The following is a 21,994-nucleotide window of genomic DNA, read 5'->3' on the forward strand; positions in this document are numbered from 1 at the left end:
AGATATAAAACAATAGAGAACAAACTTTTTGCTTACCAAGAAGTGTGTCTGCCCCAAAAGGCAAATATTTAACAAACTTATTTAGCTCATTCTGGCAGGATAACCTTATATGTACGCAAAGGGATCAATTTGATAGCGTTGTATATGATTTAACAAAACTAAAAGATGTTGTGATAGCCTGATATAAATTGCCCGTCTGAAAGGTGCAAACTCCATTGCACAGCTGTAAAGCAGGGAGAATTTAGCTTGCATATGCAGTTTTCAAACCCAAATGAATGCCACATACTGTATGCGCACACATTTCCATGCACCTGAGTTATTTCAATGCGTTTCATTCTTGAGGTGTTTTACAGGCATGCAACTACACGCACACTTTGGGTCAGTACAACTAAATCAAACATGGTTTTCCACCAAAAACAATTGGACAGTGATTTTTATGGTTAATCATTTGAGTTTTCTAATCATCGAATAAAATCTATGTGTAGAGACGATGTCCCCAGCCGACTCCACCAACTACAAACTGCCCTGCACAGAAAGTGACCAGATTCTCCAGCTGTATAATAAAGATTTGAACCCCAAAGTCTTCAAATGTAATCAAATGTTCAATGATTTGCATCTGTGTACATGCCAAAAATTAGTTTAAACGCCTCAGAGTGAAATTTTGCCCATAATTATAATCAACCAGTTAGAGAACTTTATTTGGAAAGCTTCAACAGGTACCTATCGGGAACTAAGATCGCACCTCTTGCCCGTGACTTCCCACACCTCTAAAAGAAAAGCCAAAGCTCCAAGCTGCCTCTTCTTCTTCCTACTGACTTTACAAGCCTAATTGCCACAGCTTTGTCTCCCCGGCCAGGAAACAAGGCAAAACAAAGCAGTGGTTCTTTTGGCCATGGTCTTGCCGCGACCCCCTCAAGGGGTGTTTTGTTCAACACAAAGGTAGGCAAGAAAGGATTTCACAACAAACAATTTTGTGCTGGGCAAAAAATATTTCATTTTTGACACTCTATGAAGATAATTCCTGATCATTTAAATTAATTGATTACCTCAACCTTATGTACAGATCAATAATTTTATTATTGCTACTGAATTGCTTTACCGTTCCCATTTTCTAAGACAACAAGGGCTTGTGTCAACAACTACTTTTTCATTCTTTTGTTTGATTCAATTTTCCTTGTCATGTAAATAAATGTAGCTAGTTAGTACCAAACACGTGCATCATTTATTTGTGTGTCTTCACTATTTTCCTTCTGAACTGATTAATCATTATCCATATCAATGAACTTAAAAAAAAACATCATTTAAAGCTAAAATAAAATATGTTTAGAGTATTGCTTCCTTCGTGATAAATGCTAGACACAATATGAGGCTATGCCAAATTGATTTGGATAAGAAACCACGAGCACTAACTACCCACTGGCCGAATAGGAACCAAATAATTAAATTCTGAATTAAATAAATATAATATGAACCAATTACTCGACATATGTTATAATCCCATCTCCAACTATTCACATTCTGTTTGAGGAATAACATTTGCTACTTAGATACTTGGGCAGGAGATAATACTGGTAATACTGGTAAATGGAGGAACATCATTGAGACAGACCCTTGTTAAAAGATCCTGAGTGACGTTTTAGAAATGAGACCTTTATGCCTGCTAATTTGGAGCTGAGACAGCTGCAGATTTACAGAGGAGTATCATAGTTTTGTGTCTTGGATGTTAAGCTAAGTAGCACACCTTCCCTACAAAAAAAGTGTTTCTTTTTTCTTTTTAAAGCCTGTTTCATATTTGACCACTAGATGGCACTGTATAGTCTAATGTGAACAAAAACCAGTGCCAAGAGGACAGTGTAGCAGCAAGATGGCAGACAACCATAGCGGCGACTTCTAGGTTGGGATTCCACTAAGCAAAATAAATATTAATTTCTCGATCTATGGTTGTTTTTTTTTTTTTTTTAATAAAAATTAGCATTGTTATGATAGTTCATGTACTTTTGCCTAGTATTAAAATCAATGTGTTCTTTTCTTTTTTTTACTGAATTAAGGTTTTTTGTACCACTAGGAGGCACTAATACACAAGGTCCTTTCAACATAAGGAGACATTGTGTATCATTTAGCATTTAAATTTTGTTCATTAACAAAAAAAAGCATTAGTCATTGGAATAATGAGTACGAATAGAAAAACGATCGTACAAACGTGCATTGTTAAATGCTTATATGTTGAAAAATGTGTATTTATTTTCCATAGCATGAGGCTCACTTAGAGAAAGCTGACATGATCGTGGGCCATCTTGTTCCTACCCGCAAGCACCATAAACTTTGTGAAGCATATGCTTCTTCTTATTCCTTTCCGGACATGTTACGTTCACATTGTTTTGGTTTTTGACTTGCTTTGTTTGATTTTTGTTTTCTCATGTTCCAAATAAAGTTTCATTCATTCATTCATTCATTCAAAAGCTGTGCATAAAGAAAAAGAAGTAAAATGGTGCGGTTTGTTCACTTTGAGTCACTGTGGTTTTTATTGTACTTGTGTTTTGAAGCACTTGTTTGCATTAAACAAAACAGCAAAATGTAGTAGTTGAATTTTACACTGTGTCCCTTTCAATTGAGTCTTAAAACCCAAAGAAATAATTCTTACATATTTTTTTATGTGATTATTTTTGATTTTACACATCCTAAACTTTTTTATTTACCGGAGTTTGTGCATTCTGATCTGTGACTTTAAGAAAAAATATCTACATACATATTTCTAAATGCAGAAAAATACAAAATGAACTACCATACGAAACTTAGTGTGCTGTATCAACCAATAGAACAAAAAAAACTTTATTTGGGAGATTATTATTTTTCTCATTTTTGTTAATTTTTAAAAAAAATATTTATGTGAATTTTTTAAGTGCGTACATGTAATATTTTTAAATTTAATTTCTTAGTTGATTTCACCTCAGCTCCAGTGTGTGGTGATACATATTCACCACGGATTTCTGGATGTGTAATTTCATCAAATTAAAGTCACACCGGTTTGTGTTCAAGTGAAGATTGTTGATGAAAGATTGTAATCTGTAATTTCCTGCTGTGGACTGCAGGTGGATAAAGATATATATGAGACGGATTACTCTGGCTGTAGGATTATTGCAAATCAAACATGCATCATTTGCTTTACATTTACTGTTTAGTTTTCATGCCAATGTTTAAAGTGAGGTGATGTCATGTGACATTTTTATGGGAATGGTGGCATTTTGGTTCTGTTAAGATTCAGGTCCAGTTTATTTTTGGACAAGATTAGAGGATTACAGTCGAAATCTCAAGTTATCAGGGAAATCTTTTTTTCCCTGTGTCGGAAAAGCCGAATTGCTGACAAATCAGCTTTTGTAAAGGGCACGCTATACTGTGCATGCGTGTGTGTTAAACTTGATGATATTAGATTATGGGGACGCACACAATGAATGTTATGCATAAAATGGAGTCTTGGTGAACTCCTTAATCTTGCATGAATTGAGACAACCCCCCTCTCGTGCAGCAGCTGGTGTGCAGGTATGGATCAAGCGTTCCGAAATACAGTTTTAAAAAAGAAAACACCTTGCCATGTCTTGGTAGAGTGTTACTTCTAGACACGGGAATTTCAATATTTGGGATTCTTTTGGGAACAAAAAATCTTGATCTACGCACAGGGGTAAATGCAGTCCCAAAGGCTACCACTAGAGACCGCTCATCCCCAGTTGGGGCATGTGCTTCCTCCTATCAGACGCCTGATCCCACCCACATGTTTATATTACGCAGCAAGTTTGGTTATTATCTGGAAGTTCTGGAATGGGAAGTGGTAAAGTGTTTTTTGAGAAAAATAAATAAAGGGGAATGATGTCAATTTAAATGAAGCAGGACATGATAGTGTTCTGAGAGTGACCTAGGTAAAGGGTGCCATCGGTCAACATCTCCTTTTCGTACACTATTGAAACAGAAGATTGTCATCAAAACTGACAAGGGGCGTGACATTTCTTTCAAAATTGCAAACCACAATTGATGACCAAATGGAGAGACTTGTTATTGTGGATACACAACAAGGAGCAAGCAGAAGATAGCAACACGGAGAGCAGAAGTCACTGTCTGTCTACAAACACCGAAAACTTGACGCAGCATCAACATAGAGGGAATCATCTTTGTGTACAACCATTATGTATTTCGAGTCCAGCCATTGCAAGTTTGAGAAATTCATCAGATGACTGATATACATTCTGGTGCGGCAAGGGGAAGCAGTGAATGCAGATAACAAAGCTGCAGAAAATTTCACGCTGCACCTCACTTCATTACAATAAAAGAAACACAGTAAAAACAGTATGCTGTAATGAAATGTTTGTGTGAATGTTTTTAAAAAAATTAAGGTAACTTTAATTTTAAGTGTACATTAGGTGCTTTCTTATCAACAACAATACCCCGTACATCACTTTTCCCTCAAACCCTCCCCACTCCTGCTGTTCTCTTTCATTAGCAACCGATGCGCGATTGTAAGATCTCTTAAAAAACTCGCATTTTGTTTCATTAATATCATCTTACTTATCTTATTACTGTTTTTTGTTTAAATACTATTTGAATGTGTTTTAGTGATCAGGGAGGTGTGTTTTATAGATATCTAGGGTTAACTTGGATGGTCTTCAGAGGTCCAAGACGGGATTATTAGTTTTTATTTTTCATCAGCTGCACCGCTTATCCTCAGTAGGGTCGCGGGGGTGCTGGAGCCCATCCCAGCAATCAACGGGCAGTGGGCAGGGGACACCCTGAACTGGTTGCCAGCCAATCGAAGGGCACACGGGGACAGACAACTCACTCGCTCAGTCACACCTAAGGACAATTTGGACCGGCCAATTAACCTGGAATGCATGTTTTTGGAATGTGGGAGGAAACCGGAGTGCCCGGAGGAAACCCACGCAAGCACGGGGAGAACATACAAACTCCGCACAGTAAGGCCGGGAGCTGGATTTGAACCCACGCAGGAGGTTCCCACGACCTCAGAACTGTGCCGCACACGCGCTAACCACTGCGCCGCCGTGCTGCCCTAGTTTTTTATTTCATATCTGGAAAATTAGCTCATTAGACGAGAAATTTGAGGTATGATCATTATCCTGGAATAAATTACGCTCGTATGAAGAGGTACTACTATGTTTGAAGAAGTCAACTGCAATCTTGTAACTCTTACAAATCGCAATATTTTTTCCCCTCTGAGTCATTACCTCACACTTGATCTTGTTGTCTCCAAAGCAGAGGTGTTGAAGGTAGGCAGCAGCATTGGACTGGACCGATGGGAACTGATGTTGCAACATTTGAATCACCTCCGGAAGCTCTGGATCTCTCCAACCAAACTCTCTGCAGGGAAGAACAGAGACAGCATTGCACTCCATTGTACTGCCATTTTCTTCATTTTTTGGAAAGTGTGTTTGCATGTTTGTGTGCGATTGTGGGACAGGGGCTGATATGCATAATCATTGAATTTCAGTGCACCTGTGCATGTACAATATACAACTATTTATATATTATATATATATGTATATATATTTAAATTCAAACAATGTACAATGAATTTAACTATAAAAATACATTTATTACATTAAAATGGTGGCAGTAACAGCAAAAGTAAATGTTAACAGTAAAGAGAAAAAAACAAGGAATCCTTAATCAAATATTGATATTTGGTGAATAAACGCAGAGGTTAATAAGCTTAGAAGTGTTGTTTCAGAGCCCAACCCAGTAAAATTTGGGTGATAATAGCCAGAGTACACAAGTATAATTTTCAAACTGCATGCATGAATAATTAAATTATAATATACATGCAACACATAAACAATCAAGATTGAAATGTTATCTCCCAGAAAACCAAGGAAAAACAAATACAAAGGCTAGACCCCAAAGAACAAAATCAAAAGAACACTTGTGTTTTAAGTTTTAACATCAACATCTAACACAAGACAGATGTTTATCATTGTTCTTACAGAGGATCATATATTGGATTAATGAAATGAAATGAAATGAAATGATCTGCATTTCTATAGCGCTTTTCAAGTCAATGACTTCCCAAAGCGCTTTACAATGTGCTTCACATTTCCCAATAGCGGCCGTGCAGCCATGTAAGGCGCTAACCTGCTTATTGGGGGTCTTAGGGGTTCAGTGTCTTACCCAAGGACACTTCGGCATGTAACACGGACAAGCCGGGATTCGAACTGGGATCCCTTGATCCCAAGACGAGCGCTTTACCACCATTTTAATGTAATAAATTTATTTTTATAGTTTTATAGTTTATAGTTTACATCATTCCAAAACATGAGTGGGCCTAGTAGTTCGTGTTTGTTGTTTTTTGCCGCTTTGCATTGATTTTCTGGACCAAGAGAGCTCATTAGGTGTATTATTTTCAGAGACGTACTCATTTCTGAAAAATTCACAGAATTGGTTACACTCACACCACTTAAGATTTTATTGTTGCCATACTCAAATGGCATAACATAATAATGTTGTCTCATTTTTCAAGTATAATACAATATCTCAATTTGGAAAAAAGGTTTGCAAGGTTGATGGCAGAGCTCAACTCATTCATGATCACAAAAAGGTCCCTGTCAAAGCCTTTTTTTCACCCAACAAATAAAACACATAACAAAGCGACATGCAGCGCATTTTCATGACATACAGCATGTATTTTGCAATTCAAATGCATCCTTTCTCTAGAGTGCTTGTCAGGATCAGGGTCTAATATATCTTATTGATTGTAAAAACCGCACAACTTTCCTCAATTAGCCACATTTACCTCGTTTTTAGCCTTGCAAATATTTTCTGAATGTATTTTTAAAAAAACACATCCCCACACTGACATAAAAACATTCATAAACGCACTTGCATCCACAGGCAAGCACACAAACACTATACATATTTTAAAGGGTGTGTGTATTTAGATGAAAGAAAAACAAATAATTAATGTGAGAATGATGTGAAAAGAGGGAATAAAGTTAAAGCAAAATCAAAGACTAGATTTTAAGAAGGGGAGCTCATCAATAATAAAAATAAAATCAGATTTTATGAGGAACATCTGAAAGTGGATCATTTGTTTTTGTTGCCAAGTATTTGATTTAGCACTCAAAATGACAGACCTAACAACACAATAAAATGATGAGTTTGTTATGAATTGATTTCAATTCTTTGTAACAATGCTCGGTTTTGAGTTGCTTCACCAGGTTTCGATTTAAATCTCGGAGCTTCGGTTGCACAGTGAGAAAAAGCATTTTCTTTTTGAGTGTGAACCCATTTACTTGCAGCAGCAGACACATCCCCAGTGGGCATGTTACCATTTGCTCACATCAAGCACTTAGATACTCAAAAGAAAGTGTCATTACTACCCCCATACACCCATTTTCTTATCATCCTTACATTTCCTTTTAATTTAGTTTTCAATTAAAAGAGCCACAGCCACAACATTAACACAATGTAAACATGCTGTGGCACGGCCCTCCGTCAATATAAACAGAGCTGACATAGCCCCGCGGAGGTCACCTTGTGGGTTAATTGCCCGATAAGTCTTCAAATGTTCAAGCTGAACAAGCAGGCAGATGCGGACGTTTTGTTTTTGTCTGTTGCATTTCATTGAAGGGTCTGGTGGCAGTACCTAAAGCATCTGGACTATCAATCTGTAAACACGATCATTTCATTAAAAATATGTTTCTAGATGATTCATTTGAGATTGAACGAAATAGAAACCACAGGCGGGGCATGTAAAATGAGTGTTCAGCAAATTATGTAAATACATTGAGGAGGAGATCAGTCCTGGTAGAATCTACCAGTATCCTCTCTTGACATGAGAACCTATCCCCGTGTCAGAATTTAGTAAACATGGACTAATCAATCGGGGACTTTTGGTCCACAGCAGCCCAAATCCAACCTCTGGATAAACTGTGGTCAAGATCACCTCATTTGAATTACGTAAATAAAATATGCTGACCACCGGCTGGTTTTGCAGAATTTGGGAAATACCCGTAAATTTTGGACTACAGAGCGGCACATGCACAAATTTAACGACAAAAATCAATTTTGTCTCGGTAAAAGCCGCACTAGGCTTTAAGATATGGGTTCAGAGGGAAGCCTAGATTTTTAAACATGCAAAATGTGAAGAAATATTAAATATTTTTGCATCAAATAAATATTTAAGCGGTATATTTCAATTATTTTCTAAGAAAATACATTTTGAAGACAGCATGTCTTGTCTCTCTCATCATGAGGTGCTACGTCATCGGAGGAAAACCGGCACCCTAGCAAGCCACTTGCCATATTGTTTTACATGTTACTCATTCAAAGAGGTTACAAGTGTTTCCAGACAGGTTTTGTAGTTTTTGTGGAGAATGCCTAGGCGTTGTATCGCAGGTGGATGCAGTAATGGTACAACAAAGGGCAAGCAGCCATAAAGGGGATAACAAAAAAAAAAAAATAAACTACATGGACCAACTCCGACCGATAAACTAAAGGCAGCCGCAGCCCCGGTGGAAAAAGGCGAGACCGAACAGAAAATATGCAGTGAGCTTGCCAGGCTAACCAGGAACCAACAACAAAAAGAGGCAACGTCTTTGCAATAAATGCAAAGCAGCCCGGGAATAAACCAAGGGACACGGCAAAAACGGCGCTGATGCCAGGCTAGTCAGCCAAACAGCACACGGTGGGAACCCAATGAGCACAAACCAAAAGCAAACGAAATAGGAAATTCCTCAGCGGATTTACCGCTAAAAGTGAGTTAGCTGGACAAAATCATACCAACCGCAACACATGTGGTAAAAAACACAAACGCGATGCCACAATTACCTACCCTAAAGGAAGCAAAGGCAAACAAGGAAGGCACGTTGTAATGGCAGGAGGTAAATTAACCCCATGCAGCTTTTGGAGGTTGAAGCAAGCAACTACGACAAAACAGTCACAATTTCTCCAAGCAGAAATTAGCCGGATGTAATTGCTGTTCACTGCAATTGTTTCTGTTTCGGAGGTCGCCTCAAATTTTCCATTATGGGATTTTCAAATTCACATGTTTTTGGATCGTTAAAGATGGGGACTACTGGAGCGATAACCAAAACAAACACATATTTACTACTACTCCGACTAAAACACAAATAAAATTTGCGTAAAATGTGAGCCTTATGTTTATAAACACAAGTGCCAGGGCAACTATACTGTGGAGAATAGTTTGCAACACGGACGTGGTTTTTGTGATGTTGTCAGACCAAATTGCGTTCTCTTGTCATTGTTTTCTAAGGATTAAAGGAAACTCCAACGACCTGACAATGGCCCCGATGATATGGAAAGAGAACAGAAGCGTTGTTAGGGAACTCCCACTGATTTTCAATTCGGATGTATAAATTGAAGAATTGTTTGAGGGTGCAAAGGTCGAAATTTCATGAGAACGTAATATTGAACAAAGCACTGTAAAAGCCCCTGTTTGGCTTCCATTATGTATTATAGAATATATACCTTTTCCCGCTGGCTTCTCCACCTTCACTCAATTGATTGATTTACAGCAAGTTTATGGGCTCGATTTCCTCTCAAACTGCCTGAGTGATTGCTTTTAATTAAAACGCTGCATCATAAGCTTTTCTAGTATTCTCCTCATTGATGAGGATCAGTACTAGTGACTAACTAACCAAGAACTGAAAGTGTAATTAATCATACAATTTAATCTGAACTCTTTGAACTACTCATTCATTTTATTGGTCTACTGTTCCTGGGCAAAATCATTTTTTTGGGGCTACAAAAAAGAAGAACAAGCCGCATCGTAGTTAGAGCTGCAGTGTATAAAATGTAACAAAAAAGTAGCGGCTTGTAGTCTAGGATTCACGGTATTATGGTGTTGCATTGAATGCAAAAATCTTTAAAATCTTTCATTTAGATATGACCAAGATTGGATAGATTGAGAAATGAAATCGTGAGAGACAGAACTGGAGTAGTCGTGGAACTGAGCAAGCGTGTTGATAAGAGAGTACTCGGTTGGTTTGGACACATGGAGAAGATGGATGAGGAGCGAATGTTGAAGAGGATCTACAGAGCAGAAGTCAATGGAAGGAGACCAAGAGGAAGGCCGCGATTGACATGGATGGATGGTGTTATGAGTGCACTGCAGGAAAGAGGTCTAAATATAATGGAAGCTAGAGCTCTTGTTGGTGATAGAAAAGAGTGGAGAGGTGTTGTGAAAGGATAGTGGGATTGTGGACGCATTCTTAAGGATGGGCTGGGCACCCGTATGATGCGGCAGGGGTAAACCAGTGAAAGCTGTCGGGCCCTGCTGTTGAACAAAAGAGTGTGCTGTGTCACCCTTACCCGAGTGACATGGCCGCTTTCTGGTGTCCCGTTTCATCTGGAGGGACGAAAGCATGACCAACTTAGGTGCCGAGTTGCCTTACTTGTTTGGGTGTTTGGGCAGTTGGGTTGGCCATGGTCCAAAAATGTTTGTGTGTGTTTTTTTTGCTATTTTTTTCCCTTTTATTTTCTTTGTTATTATAGGTGTTGTCTTGCTGTCGGTCACCACTCTTGAGGGATATGACCAAGGTAGATAGATAGATAGATAGATAGATAGATAGATAGATAGATAGATAGATAGATAGATAGATAGATAGATAGATAGATATGACCAAAAATAAATATTGCCTTTGCTATATGCACATTAAGCATTATGCAAAACAAATAGCGACACATAATCGAACTTTTTTCATTTGTTTAATGTTTACTAAGAAAGCAGTTTTATATCGTTTTTTCCCACTTTGGAAAAATTGTTAGGTACTCCTTGGCTACAATGTTTGGTCATTTTAGTGCCCTTGGTGTTTGTTATTTTCCCATCAGGGCTTGGATTGTCAAGTTTTGCTGCTGAACCTTATCAGTAATCAAGACGCCTTTGAAGGCGAGCTGTTCCCAAAGGACCCTGTTGGATAATTCGTCCTTGCTTGCCTCCATTTCTTTCAAGTGAATATTCGATCGCTTTAAAACCTTTTCCTACATCATTTTGTCGTCTGTTCTTTTGTATGTCAGTATTTTCATATCCATATTGTTCTCAGTTGTATTCTTCTGTGTTCATTTATATGTAACGTATCCTTCGAATAAGCGTTCTTTCTTGCTTGTTTGGCAAGCTCTTTTGGGTGTTTCTGCTTTGTATTCTGGTTTGTTGTCCAGCATCTTCTACTAACAATATTTTTTCTTGTGTGGGATCCAAGATAGTTTTTAATTGTATGTAGTCATAACACATTTATACTGTGCAAGAATACCTTGCAAATATTGCTCGACCAACAGATATCCTTTAACATGTTATCGGGGGCAAGATAAAGAATGTGTCCAACAGCATTAGCTTTACTATGATCACGAAGGATGGGTTGTCAAGTTGGAGGACGGTTGGAGAGGTGAGAATGAACGCATCTCCAGCTTTTTACGTGCATCTTATACTCCAATGAAAAACTTATTTTTGTACTTAATTTTGCATTTTGGCAAATTAGAGTATCTCGAGAAAATACTTAGAGTGAAGAACATTCGAGTGAGGGTTTCTATCCAATATCAGCTTTTCAGATTTCTAAATGAGAAAGGGAAACACATCAAAATTGCAAATTTTTCAATTGAATATAAAATTGTAACTGATAGCTGTTCACTAGGTACTGGTCTGAAATAAATTCTAGATTTTGAAATGTGGCTCAGCTTAATTCATAATCAATTAACCCTGTAGTATACCATCACAAATGATTTTACAGCTCCTACTACAGCATATCGGAAAGACAGATCTGATTTTGAACCAAGAATTGGAGATTTGTTTTCTTGAGTGTGTCAACAATAGAAGCACAAGAATGAAACTTGTCAGCTAGACAAAATCCGAGACCAAGAGAAAATGCCATGCATATCTTATAGGACAAAAACAGTGTGGTAAACAAAATACAGTCAATGCACACAGCTATATGGCCAAAAAAACAGTCTGGAATAGAAAACCCATGAGTAATAAAACGGCATGTTGCAACGTATGAAAGATATAATCGAATTCTCAAGGCCATAAGCTTTTCTAAGCAACCATACACGCAACATATACGCTGTGAAATTCTTGAATATATGGGGATGATATTCTGGAAACAAATAACCAGTGGCTGTGTAAAAAGTCAGACATGGGCAAATCTAGTGAGTTTTCCTCTTCTCCACCCTTTATAATGCCAAAAAGAACTGCACACTCACAGCTTGTTCATTCACTGTGAATGCCAGTCCAGAGCTGTTTGTTTTGCTCAGCCGCTTGGTTTTCATGCTGAGAATGTTCCAAGAAAAATGGAACACAAGATGAATTGTGCCAAGCCTAAAAACGCCATGTGACAATATCATAGCACGACAGGTCAATACAAGTTTAAAGAAAGCATTTTTTGTTCTTTTTCATGTTGACTTTTAAGTGGTTAGAATTCATATTGTGCTTTTCATATTGCTGCCGAGCAGGATTGAATTAAATGTACTCAATAGATTCCAGGCCCATCACCACCAACCTGTGAGACGATTGGCAGAAAACATTTAGCCATTTACTTAACCAGACTATACAGTGGTTGCCATTTCATTCTTGACAAACCTAGCCTAGCCATAAGTAACGAGGCATTCATCACTTTTTAGAAACATTCATAAGTAACATTGGAGTATAAATCAAAAGAATGCTGTTGCATGAACCCATCCCTGCATTGAGAAAAAAAAATATTGGAGTTAATTTATTAATGTTTCCAGTAAAGAAAGGTGGAGAAAAATGCATTGTGAGTAAAATTACAGATTTTCCAGGACATTTTGATTTTTCCCTACTTTCTGGCCTTTTCCATCAAATGGGTTGTTCCTTTTCCAGGTTTTCCAAAACACTTGGTCAACACCAAAGGTTCGTATAACAGGTAAAGTGCCTAGCAAACGTATTGGCTCGCCAGAAATTTTTTGTCATATTGCCAAATTTCAGGCTACAACATTAAAGCTAATAATCAACATTAGAGACACAATTGAAAAGTGGAACCAAATTATTTTGCCATTTAATATCATATTTACAATGAAAATAAAATAAAATGTATGTTCTCCTAGCTCAACCAACTGATTCCAGAAGTTCCCTGATGTCTTCTGAATGATCCAATCTCAATTAAAATGACTAACAATCACCAACAGAATAAACATGAATGTTACTAAGTCTCAGTTTAAATGCACCTGCTATGTGATGGGCTCAAAGGTCTGTGAGAGGAGACGAGACAGCATTATGAAGACCAGGTAACTCACCAGGCAGGTCTGGGATAAAACCACTGCAAACCTACTAAGACCTGGCTGTCCCTCTAAACTTTGACCCCGAAAAAGGAGAAAACTAAGAAGCAACCAAGAAGTCCATTAACACAATAGATAACCAGCGGGCATACACAGCTCAGGTGGGACAATCTGCTCATAAGTCAGTTATTAATCGTACTCTGCATAAATTTGCCTTTTTATGGAAGAGTGGCAAGAAGAAACCAATTTCTCAAAAAAATAGCATGAATAGGCCCATTGCAAGAAGCCACATGAACGACACAAATAACATGTGGAAAAAGGTGCTCTGGTAATATGAGACCAAAGTATTTTTGCAAGGCACTGTATAACTTCGTGTGTATGAATATACAAATATGAATAAGAGAAACGTAGCACGGCCATATATCAATTACGAGGTCACCTATTGAAAACTCGAGATTTGCTCATCACACACATTGCACTCAATGTTCCCTTTAATTTTCCACGGGCCTGAGCGTACACACAAAGTCGGTGAGCAACGCTTGAAACAACAGTGAGCAACCATAATCCCAAGTGTGGCAAGATAATTAATTATCAAACCAAAACTTGACATCAAGTTACATTTTGCTGAGTTTCCGGCAATGCAAAATTATTTTTCTCTTTTGAATGAATTGACTCATGTACTATTGCAAAGGTTGTACGGCCTACAAACGTTGTTTGTTCTTACAATTCTTTCACTAGATATCCATTTCTTTTAATTTCCTGATATATTTTGTCGGAAAATATTAACACTTTTGGGGGCTTATTTAGTCGGTTGTAAGATACAGAACTGTACTTAATCACATTTTTTAGTGGAAGTACAATGTTGGCAACAAGATTCACTTGATATAATTGGAAATTATTTGAATGCAACACAAACTTTTTCTTCTTTTTTCCGTGGTTTTTCCTACTTTTTTGTTACTTTTTTCTTTTTGTTCTCTATTTACTTTTTTCCTACATTTCTTTCTTTTCTTTTTTTCTGGCTTTTTTTTCTAATTTTTTCCTTTTTTTGTTCCTTCCTTTTGTTTCTTTTTTTCTCAGCTTTTCACTACTTTTTCATATTGGTATTTTTTTCTTTTTTGTTCTATTCCCCCCTTCCTTTAAGTCACGTTGTGTATAATTTTACATAATATTTGGTCATGTTGGGATTAAAGAAGCAAAAACAAGCTGAAGAGCCGTTTAGGACCCGAGCCTAGCCGAAGAAGCCGGTTCTCTACTAACTTTACTCCACTTCGTACTACTTCGACTCGACTTCAAAATACCGCATTTAGGATACAACGTTAGGGGAACCCGTGTATTTTTACCTTCGTGCACTGTAACTTTGACTTAAGTCGCTTCTTAATTAGTAATTTTAAGCCCTCATTTTTATGCGCTGGCTAGATTTTCTTGTGCGCTGAGAATGTGCGAGCAGTGCGCAATTGCGCACGCACGCAGCTTAGAGGGAACACTGATTGCACTGTCAGGGTTGCTTATTTTAAGAAATCAAATAGAAATAAAGGCGCTCACATTACTGCACATACATCGTCAAGTTTTGAAGGCGAGATTCATGACCTCATTGCCAATATTTTCACGTGAAAGCACATCGGGCAAATTGCCAAGTGATAGGTGTTGGTTCTTGTGTTTGCTTTCCTATCGTCTTTTTGCCTGTTCTATAGATAAGCTTGTTTTTGTTCAACCGTGGGACTCGTATCCTTGCTGCGAGGCCAGTGGATTTCTTCAATCTTCGACAAAATCGGGTTCATAAACAGAAGACAGTCTTTGGTGTTTTAAATAACTATATACATGTGTGTGTTTTGTGTGTGTGTCGCGTAAGAGAGCTTAATGTTTCATTTGGCAATTCAATGGACTGGGACAAAGTAGTGAGGGACTGTCAATTCTCTCTTTGTTCCTAAGCAACCAGGCAGTCTATCTTTCACAGCCACTTGTTTGAGATGGAGTATGTGTGTTCTTATTACAATTTAATTTTTCAAAAGCAGGGAAAAAAACAAGTGGAAGAGGGGTTTCTTTCAGGAGTAAAAGGGAAAAGAGTTTGTCAACAAGAACATGTCATAAGGTTTGCAAAAATTGTTTTGGTGTGTTTGGTTGTGGTGTCTTGTCTCTGACACCTTTGGGAAATAGTTTGGGTGGGAAGGTTGGATGACTCATTGCTTCCATGAAGATCATGTACGTAGCCCAAATAGTCTAAAAATAGCACAGTGGTACCTCTTTATACAAGCACCTCCTAAACAGGAGAACTTCAGTATACAAGTTTTGTTTTGTTTTTAACAAAACTCTTGCTCCTGATAATGACATCAGTTACTCAGCCTTCAAATAACCAAATCAATCCTGGCTGAGCTTGAGGAAATTCACATGAACAAATTGGAACAAACACATGCATTAAAAAAGAATATAAAAGAGTAATTGTGATGTCATTTTCCGTCAACAGTGCCAAAATGGCCACCTCCTGAGATGGATAAAAACGGCTATCAGCTGCTATTTATATTCTACACTCAAAAGAATAATTGGAATATTTTGTTTGTTTTGTTTATTAGTTTTAGGCTACTTGCAGCTAGAAAAAAATTGTGAAGACGGGTTTTTGGATTGGATTTCCATTTCCCTTTGCTTCAATACACATCTCATTGAAATCCAATGAGATATGATTTATGAGCCTTATCACATTTTCTTCCTTCGAATCCATTGTGGAGATGAATGAACCTCTGCCTCATTTTAGCAATAAAGAGTCCAGGATGCATCCGAACATGCTGTACCCTCTTTGAAACTTGTTGGCACTTTTTACCTGGTCTGATTTTCTTTATTTTTTTTGGATCTCACTGTGATTCCTTTTAAGAAGTTTCATAAAAGCTAACTGAATTTTTGAAGATTTCAAGAACCCGTACAAATCCTGTAGCCAGATTCAAAAGCAGAATTAAACACAAATACTAATATTTTGCTGGTTGAATGTGATCTGCTTGTGAAAAATATTAAGCATTGTACTCTGAAATTGACGTAGCTAAATTAAAAACTAGAAGATATGTTCACCAGCTGAAAATGTAAATAGGTTCTCTCACTGTTTTCTTTCGCCTTTTGGTTTGCTGATTTCATCTGAGGTTTTTTTTCTTTGATTGGTGAAAATCAGCAGTGAGAGTAAAAGATGTATTGTCTGGAGTTTGAACTTCGAAATATTGTGAGCCTGTATTTGAGGTTCCAGCCAAACAGCGTGTTTGCATTAACAAACCCAAAATAGTGAAAAGTGAGCGTGAAAAAGAAATAATTGGCTTTGTCGTAAAAGGTTAAGTTTCAAAACTTGCTTTAGCGTCACTTTGCCTGTAAAACACAGCACAGAAAATCCGGCAGGGCTTGATAACCGGAGAAACACTAAGACTATATCAGCAAACCAAAACACCAAGTGTCCGTCCAACCCAGCCACTGCTTTTGATTTGAAATCAAACAAATTTGGTGCCAATATAGCAATTGAAAATGGAAATATCAGTGGCAATCACAAAACATACTCTGAAATGACCACAACACAAACAAGCAACAAAAAAAGAAAATGTCTGGCCTAATGATTGGATGAAAGAGACGGATGGAGGGATTCAAGCTAGCATGACAGGCAAAAGAGAGAACGAGGACAGTTAAATGTTTCCAAATGTGAAAAAAAGTCTGTTTAGTTACTCTTTTAATAAAATTATTTACAAAGCTAAAACTTTTGTTCCGTCTCAAATTTGAGCAAAGCTAGTCTGCAAAGGTTATTGTAGTGCTGCCCCAATTCGGTGCCGAGAACTTTTAAAAGGTGAATCCCGTCCTATGTTAATGCACATGGGTGATCATACACATGGAAATGTCCTATTAAACGCTCGAATCTGTGTCATAAATCCTAGATGGACAGTTTCAGTGAATGAGACAAAGGATAAGATAGATGAACAGAATGTGGATATAAATATATAGAAATAAATAGTAGGATTACTTTGTCATTCTTTGCTCGGCTTGATTTTGATTCCACACAAGGAATTCTGGGTCGTACCTATCGAGGTAGAGAGAAACAAGAGAGAGGTATATGTTGGGTGTCTGGCAAGCAAAAGCGCAATCAGGAACTGTCAGATGATTAGTAATGCCACTTGACTTGACTTTCTTTTAACATTTGGTGGGGGTGGTGGAATGCATGCACAAGCACAGCAGGTGAGGGAAGAGGATGATGTCATGGTTTTGGAAATGTTGTCATACGGACTACCATCGATACAATTCAATTCATGGAACAACAAAAGGCCTTACAAAAACATTATTGGCTGATTATCTAGATCCGGTAAAAAAAGAAGAGTTTATTCAAGTTTGTCTAAATAATGCCATGTGCCTGCACACAAAACTGGCTTAAAGTCATGAGTGCAACCTTAAGTTTTCAAATCCGGCACCCCACCTTCAACTCAAGGAAACTGATGCTGACTGGAAAGTAAAAAAAAAAATAGCAGAAAAACACTAATTTAAATAATTGTTTTAATGATATAAAATAATCTCTGCTCTTTATCTTTATGATTTTATGAAAACCTTTACCTTAAAATGGGAACTTCAGTGTTAGATATAATAACTAGGGTAGGAAAGTTTGTCTTTTATTTTAAGTAAAATAACTCCAGGATGGGTTTCTTTAATGTTCTCTGGTTGCTTAAGGGTAGTCAGCAAATACAGCTACAGTTGGTGCTTTGTGAGTGGTGCCTGGATTTGGTGACATCTAGTGGACATATTTAAATTTGCAAGTCATTTTTTTGATGTGATGCAGCTAATTTTTTTGTTTTCCGCTTTTCTCAGCATTGTCTCATGGGTCACATAAAAAGATGGGCTATGCGTTTGACACATGGAAGCTGGATTTTTGGATACTATATTCAGGCAAGCATCTAATTTCTGTTTAAGTAGGCAGGCAACTGACGCATTATAACATTGTTTCTCAACTGGTAGGACAGAACCCCAATGTGAGTCGCGGACCCATTTTTGGTGAGTTGAGGGCCTTTGCCTTGGCAAAAATATTGCTTGGAAAAGAAAAAACCCTACGGGTCATTTAAACTATTTAACAGTAGATGGCGATAATTAAACAACACCAATTCATACCACAGAAAAAAGACAGATAAAGTTTGTTTACGCTTGTTGAGCACATTCAAATGCAGATGCAGTAAATAGTATATGTGATATGGATTATCTTGAAGTCAAAACTGCTGAAGTGAAATATTTTGGATTTCGTTGTTCTACGGAATTTGGAACTTTTTACTTGCTTAAGTCATCATTGAAGTCTCTGTCAAGCTCCTTATGTTGTGCATGCAAGTACGTGCATTTCTTAGACACACTCAAATAAACTCCTTTTTTTTTTGTCATCTTGGGGTGGCGTTTGGACTGTATTTGAAACAGGCCTTTTCTTACGCTAACGATTTATATTCCACATTAACAAAAAACTGCAATGACAAGCACAACTTCACTCTCCTACCAGCCACCCCTAGTGAATTTTTTTTAAAAGACTCTTTGAACTCAGTTGGACATTGGAAATACTTTATAGAGAAAATAATCTACTTATAACTTTTAAAGATACCTGAAAAGACGCAGCCCACATGTAAAGTGGCATTGTTTATTATTTAGAACCTCCTGGTGGTATATAAACAAAACAATGCTGATTTAAATATTAAACAAATAATACAAACTATCATATAAACGTACTTCTATTTTAGAAACATATTATTTATTCACCATAACATGAGGCTTACTGGAGTAAGCTGACATGATTGTCTGACATCTTGGTTCTGCGGGAAATCAAAAAGCTCACGAAAAATTGGGCAAATAATTCAGTAGAAAAATTATATTTTGGGTCACTTTAAGTCTCCATAGTTTGCACTTTTTAGCACTTATTTTCAGTTGCACGACACAATATAGCAACATCTAGTGGTTAAATTATACACTTTAACTAATTGAGCGGAATTTGAAAAAATTGAGGGAACATTATTCCTTGAAGTCGTTTTGATTTTGCTGGTCATTTTCATTTGTTTTGTTTTTTAAATACAAACATATTCTACTGCCTCTGGTTCCAAATTGCACAATCATTTTCATTCAATTAAATTGAGAAGGGAAGATTTTCGTGATAAGGGATTAGGGTGGGATGGTGGGTCCAGAAGTCAGACAAGCTGAGAACCACTACAATACTACTTTTCCTGTCAATTGAGTTCTCTTAAATTGTGAAGACGATGGTGTATTGAGTCAGCTCTGAATATCTATTTAAAACATAAATCTGAAAAAGACTGTGTTTTTGAAAACAAATCATGCGCCACAGTTATTATGGCGCATAAAAGCACATCAAGGATGTTGAACCAACCAATATTGTGGTGCTTGTTGATGTGGTGCAATGTGCAGAAGAGCCCAGTAAGAAAAAAAGTAAAAAAAGTGTGGGGCCTAAGCTGACATTTCACAAGCTGAGACAACTCGAATTGGCTTGTGCTGCCAATCGACAGCTTGTTTTATAAAGTCCAAGGCTTGTTTCTGAAAGACACGGCTTGTTTTCACCCTGTCAGTGTCTAAAGGCTGACGTGATCTGATATGCTTTCCTCATTGACTGCCGACCTCTTATACACAACGTGAGACTAGAGGTGAGTAGTAAAGGAGTACATTTACTCGTTTTTTTTTTACTTGAGTAAGTTTTAGGAATTTTTGTACTTCTAGTAATTTTGAATCACTATACTTTTACTTGAGTAAATTTGTTAAGTGAAAACGGTACTTTTACTCCGCTAGGTTAAGCAACATTGAAGTCATGACTTCATTACTTACTAAATCCCCTCCACGTAAGTACGCATCTGTCTGCCTCCGCTAAGGCGCATCTCTTTCGACGCAGAACTCAGCCGGGCTTTACCATGTGAAACCAATCAAATGTAGCAGCCTTGTCGCGTGACCATATTCAACTTCAGCGGGGGAAATTTTGTTTACAGATGAAACGTCGCTTAGCAATACCGACTATGAAAACGCAGAGGAGGAAGAGCACCCCTGGCCTCACATCAAAAGCATTTTTCCTGAGGGGAATGAGGTATTGTGGGAAGTAATTCAGTCGATCTGGAAAAATATAACTGAATGCATTTAACGTTCGTCACAATGCTTAGTTTGAGTTGAGAGAAAGACGAACAAAATTTAATTCTGATTTTTAATCACTTATTTTTCTCATTCCTCTGACATTCCTATGTGGTACTGCGACAAAAACAGTGTGAGCATGAGATAAGAGCTAATGTGTCTGTCCCTATGCCATCTATAGCTCTAGTGGCCTGATGGTAAGGATTTTGTGTTTTCACCATTGCTGTTTGGGTTCAATCCCTGTTCACACCATTGTTATGCAATCATAATCAGTGAAGTTCTTTTACAGGTATGCATTTGCGATTGTATCTGTTTATTAGGCATACTGGAGAAAAAGGCGCAAATTCCTGGCCAATTTACATTTTTTTGTGCGCCTTACAGTATGGAAAATACGGTAATTGAATATCAATATCAATTTACAGTCCACCCAAGTTCCAACATTAAACCCTATACAAATAACCATGATTAGTTTGAAAAGGATAAAATGGAGCTCATTTTCTAGGTTAGATTTTATGTACATGGACCTCAGTGACTTGTTCCAATTCAGTCGTCAAGGATCAAAATGAGGTGTGCTTGCAGTGAATGATTTTAAGTGAGTGTGAGTGGTGAAAGAAATAGAACAAAGTGCTTGAGCATAGGCTGGATTAAAAGCCATCACCTTGGGTCCTTCTGGATGCTGTCCACTGACGGAGACCTGCCCAGGGCCGCTTCAGGAGGCAAAGCCGGGCCCGACTTGCTGTAAGGTGACTCGGTGGAGGGGCAAAACTGCAGCGTGCGGTAAGGGTTGCCGTAGTCGGCTGCACCCCCTGTAGCGAAGCTGCCTCTTTGGAAGGTACCGGTGGTGCTCTGGCTTCCTGTTCGCTGCAAGGGGATTGGGTCGACACCGGGGGAAGGTGGGGCTAAAGTGTAGGGACAGAGCAGATAGTTGAGGACCTCTTGGTATATTTGGTTCACCACTTATAACAGTGGAGGAAGAGGACAGGTTTTACACACATGCAACATCACGAGCACGAAATGTGGGAGCAGCAGAGAAGAAAAATGTGGAAAGGGAACAAAGCAACAATGACATTCAAACCAATCTAAAATAACAGTTTGCAAACAAAGCATGCATAAATATAACAATGGAAGATTCTGAACAGATGGGCCAACTTTCAATTAAAGGCTAACTCACCAAAGGACTTAGTTTTCATTCGAACAAAAATTAAAATCACAGAACAACGTCAGAAAACAAAACGGACAGAAGTGCACAGTAAGAAGCAAAACTGCACACACACATGTGTGCATACATACCAACTACAATAAAAAGCGGTAGATTTAATCGTGCACTCTTTTTGTTACGCGCCAAACACAATCGGTCTCCAGAATATTACAACAAAACGGCAACAAGTGCTTATTTAAAACCATAAGTGACAAACTTTTACTCAAACAGAAATCGAATGCGATCATTGGAGCCATTTATGTACGCACAAAGACGTACTAGTCCATGGTCAAGATCTCTTTTTGAGGTTGTTTACATTTGAAATAGCGGTTAAAAAAATTTGGGGAGATATCGTGGGCGTTTTTAAGAAAAAAGGTAGTCCAGCTTGATGCATGATGCATGTATGATGATGCATGCACAGGCTACACATATTGACAATAAAAACAAATTAAACTC

At 37.7% G+C, this 21,994-nt stretch overlaps 1 protein-coding gene across 13 annotated transcripts in view; it reads right to left on the reverse strand.

Annotated features, from left to right (window-relative positions):
- ctnnd2b (catenin (cadherin-associated protein), delta 2b) overlaps window positions 1-21,994 on the reverse strand; it is a 207,011-nt gene that overhangs the window by 41,593 nt on the left and 143,424 nt on the right. For 8 of the 13 annotated variants that reach the window (XM_088346053.1, XM_088346109.1, XM_088345809.1 and 5 more), the window contains 3 exons: window positions 20,999-21,296; window positions 17,222-17,278; window positions 5,229-5,361 (listed from right to left, as the gene is read on the reverse strand). In XM_088346053.1, the coding sequence (XP_088202179.1) occupies window positions 5,229-5,361; window positions 17,222-17,278; window positions 20,999-21,296 (488 nt within the window). The remainder of the gene's footprint in view (window positions 1-5,228; window positions 5,362-17,221; window positions 17,279-20,998; window positions 21,297-21,994) is intronic. The other 5 variants (XM_088346558.1, XM_088346488.1, XM_088346339.1 and 2 more) reach the window with 2 other exon arrangements.

Source organism: Urocampus carinirostris, chromosome 1, assembly GCF_059441175.1.
Source record: "Urocampus carinirostris isolate Australia breed hairy pipefish chromosome 1, RoL_Ucar_1.0, whole genome shotgun sequence".
Lineage (NCBI taxonomy): Eukaryota > Metazoa > Chordata > Actinopteri > Syngnathiformes > Syngnathidae > Urocampus > Urocampus carinirostris.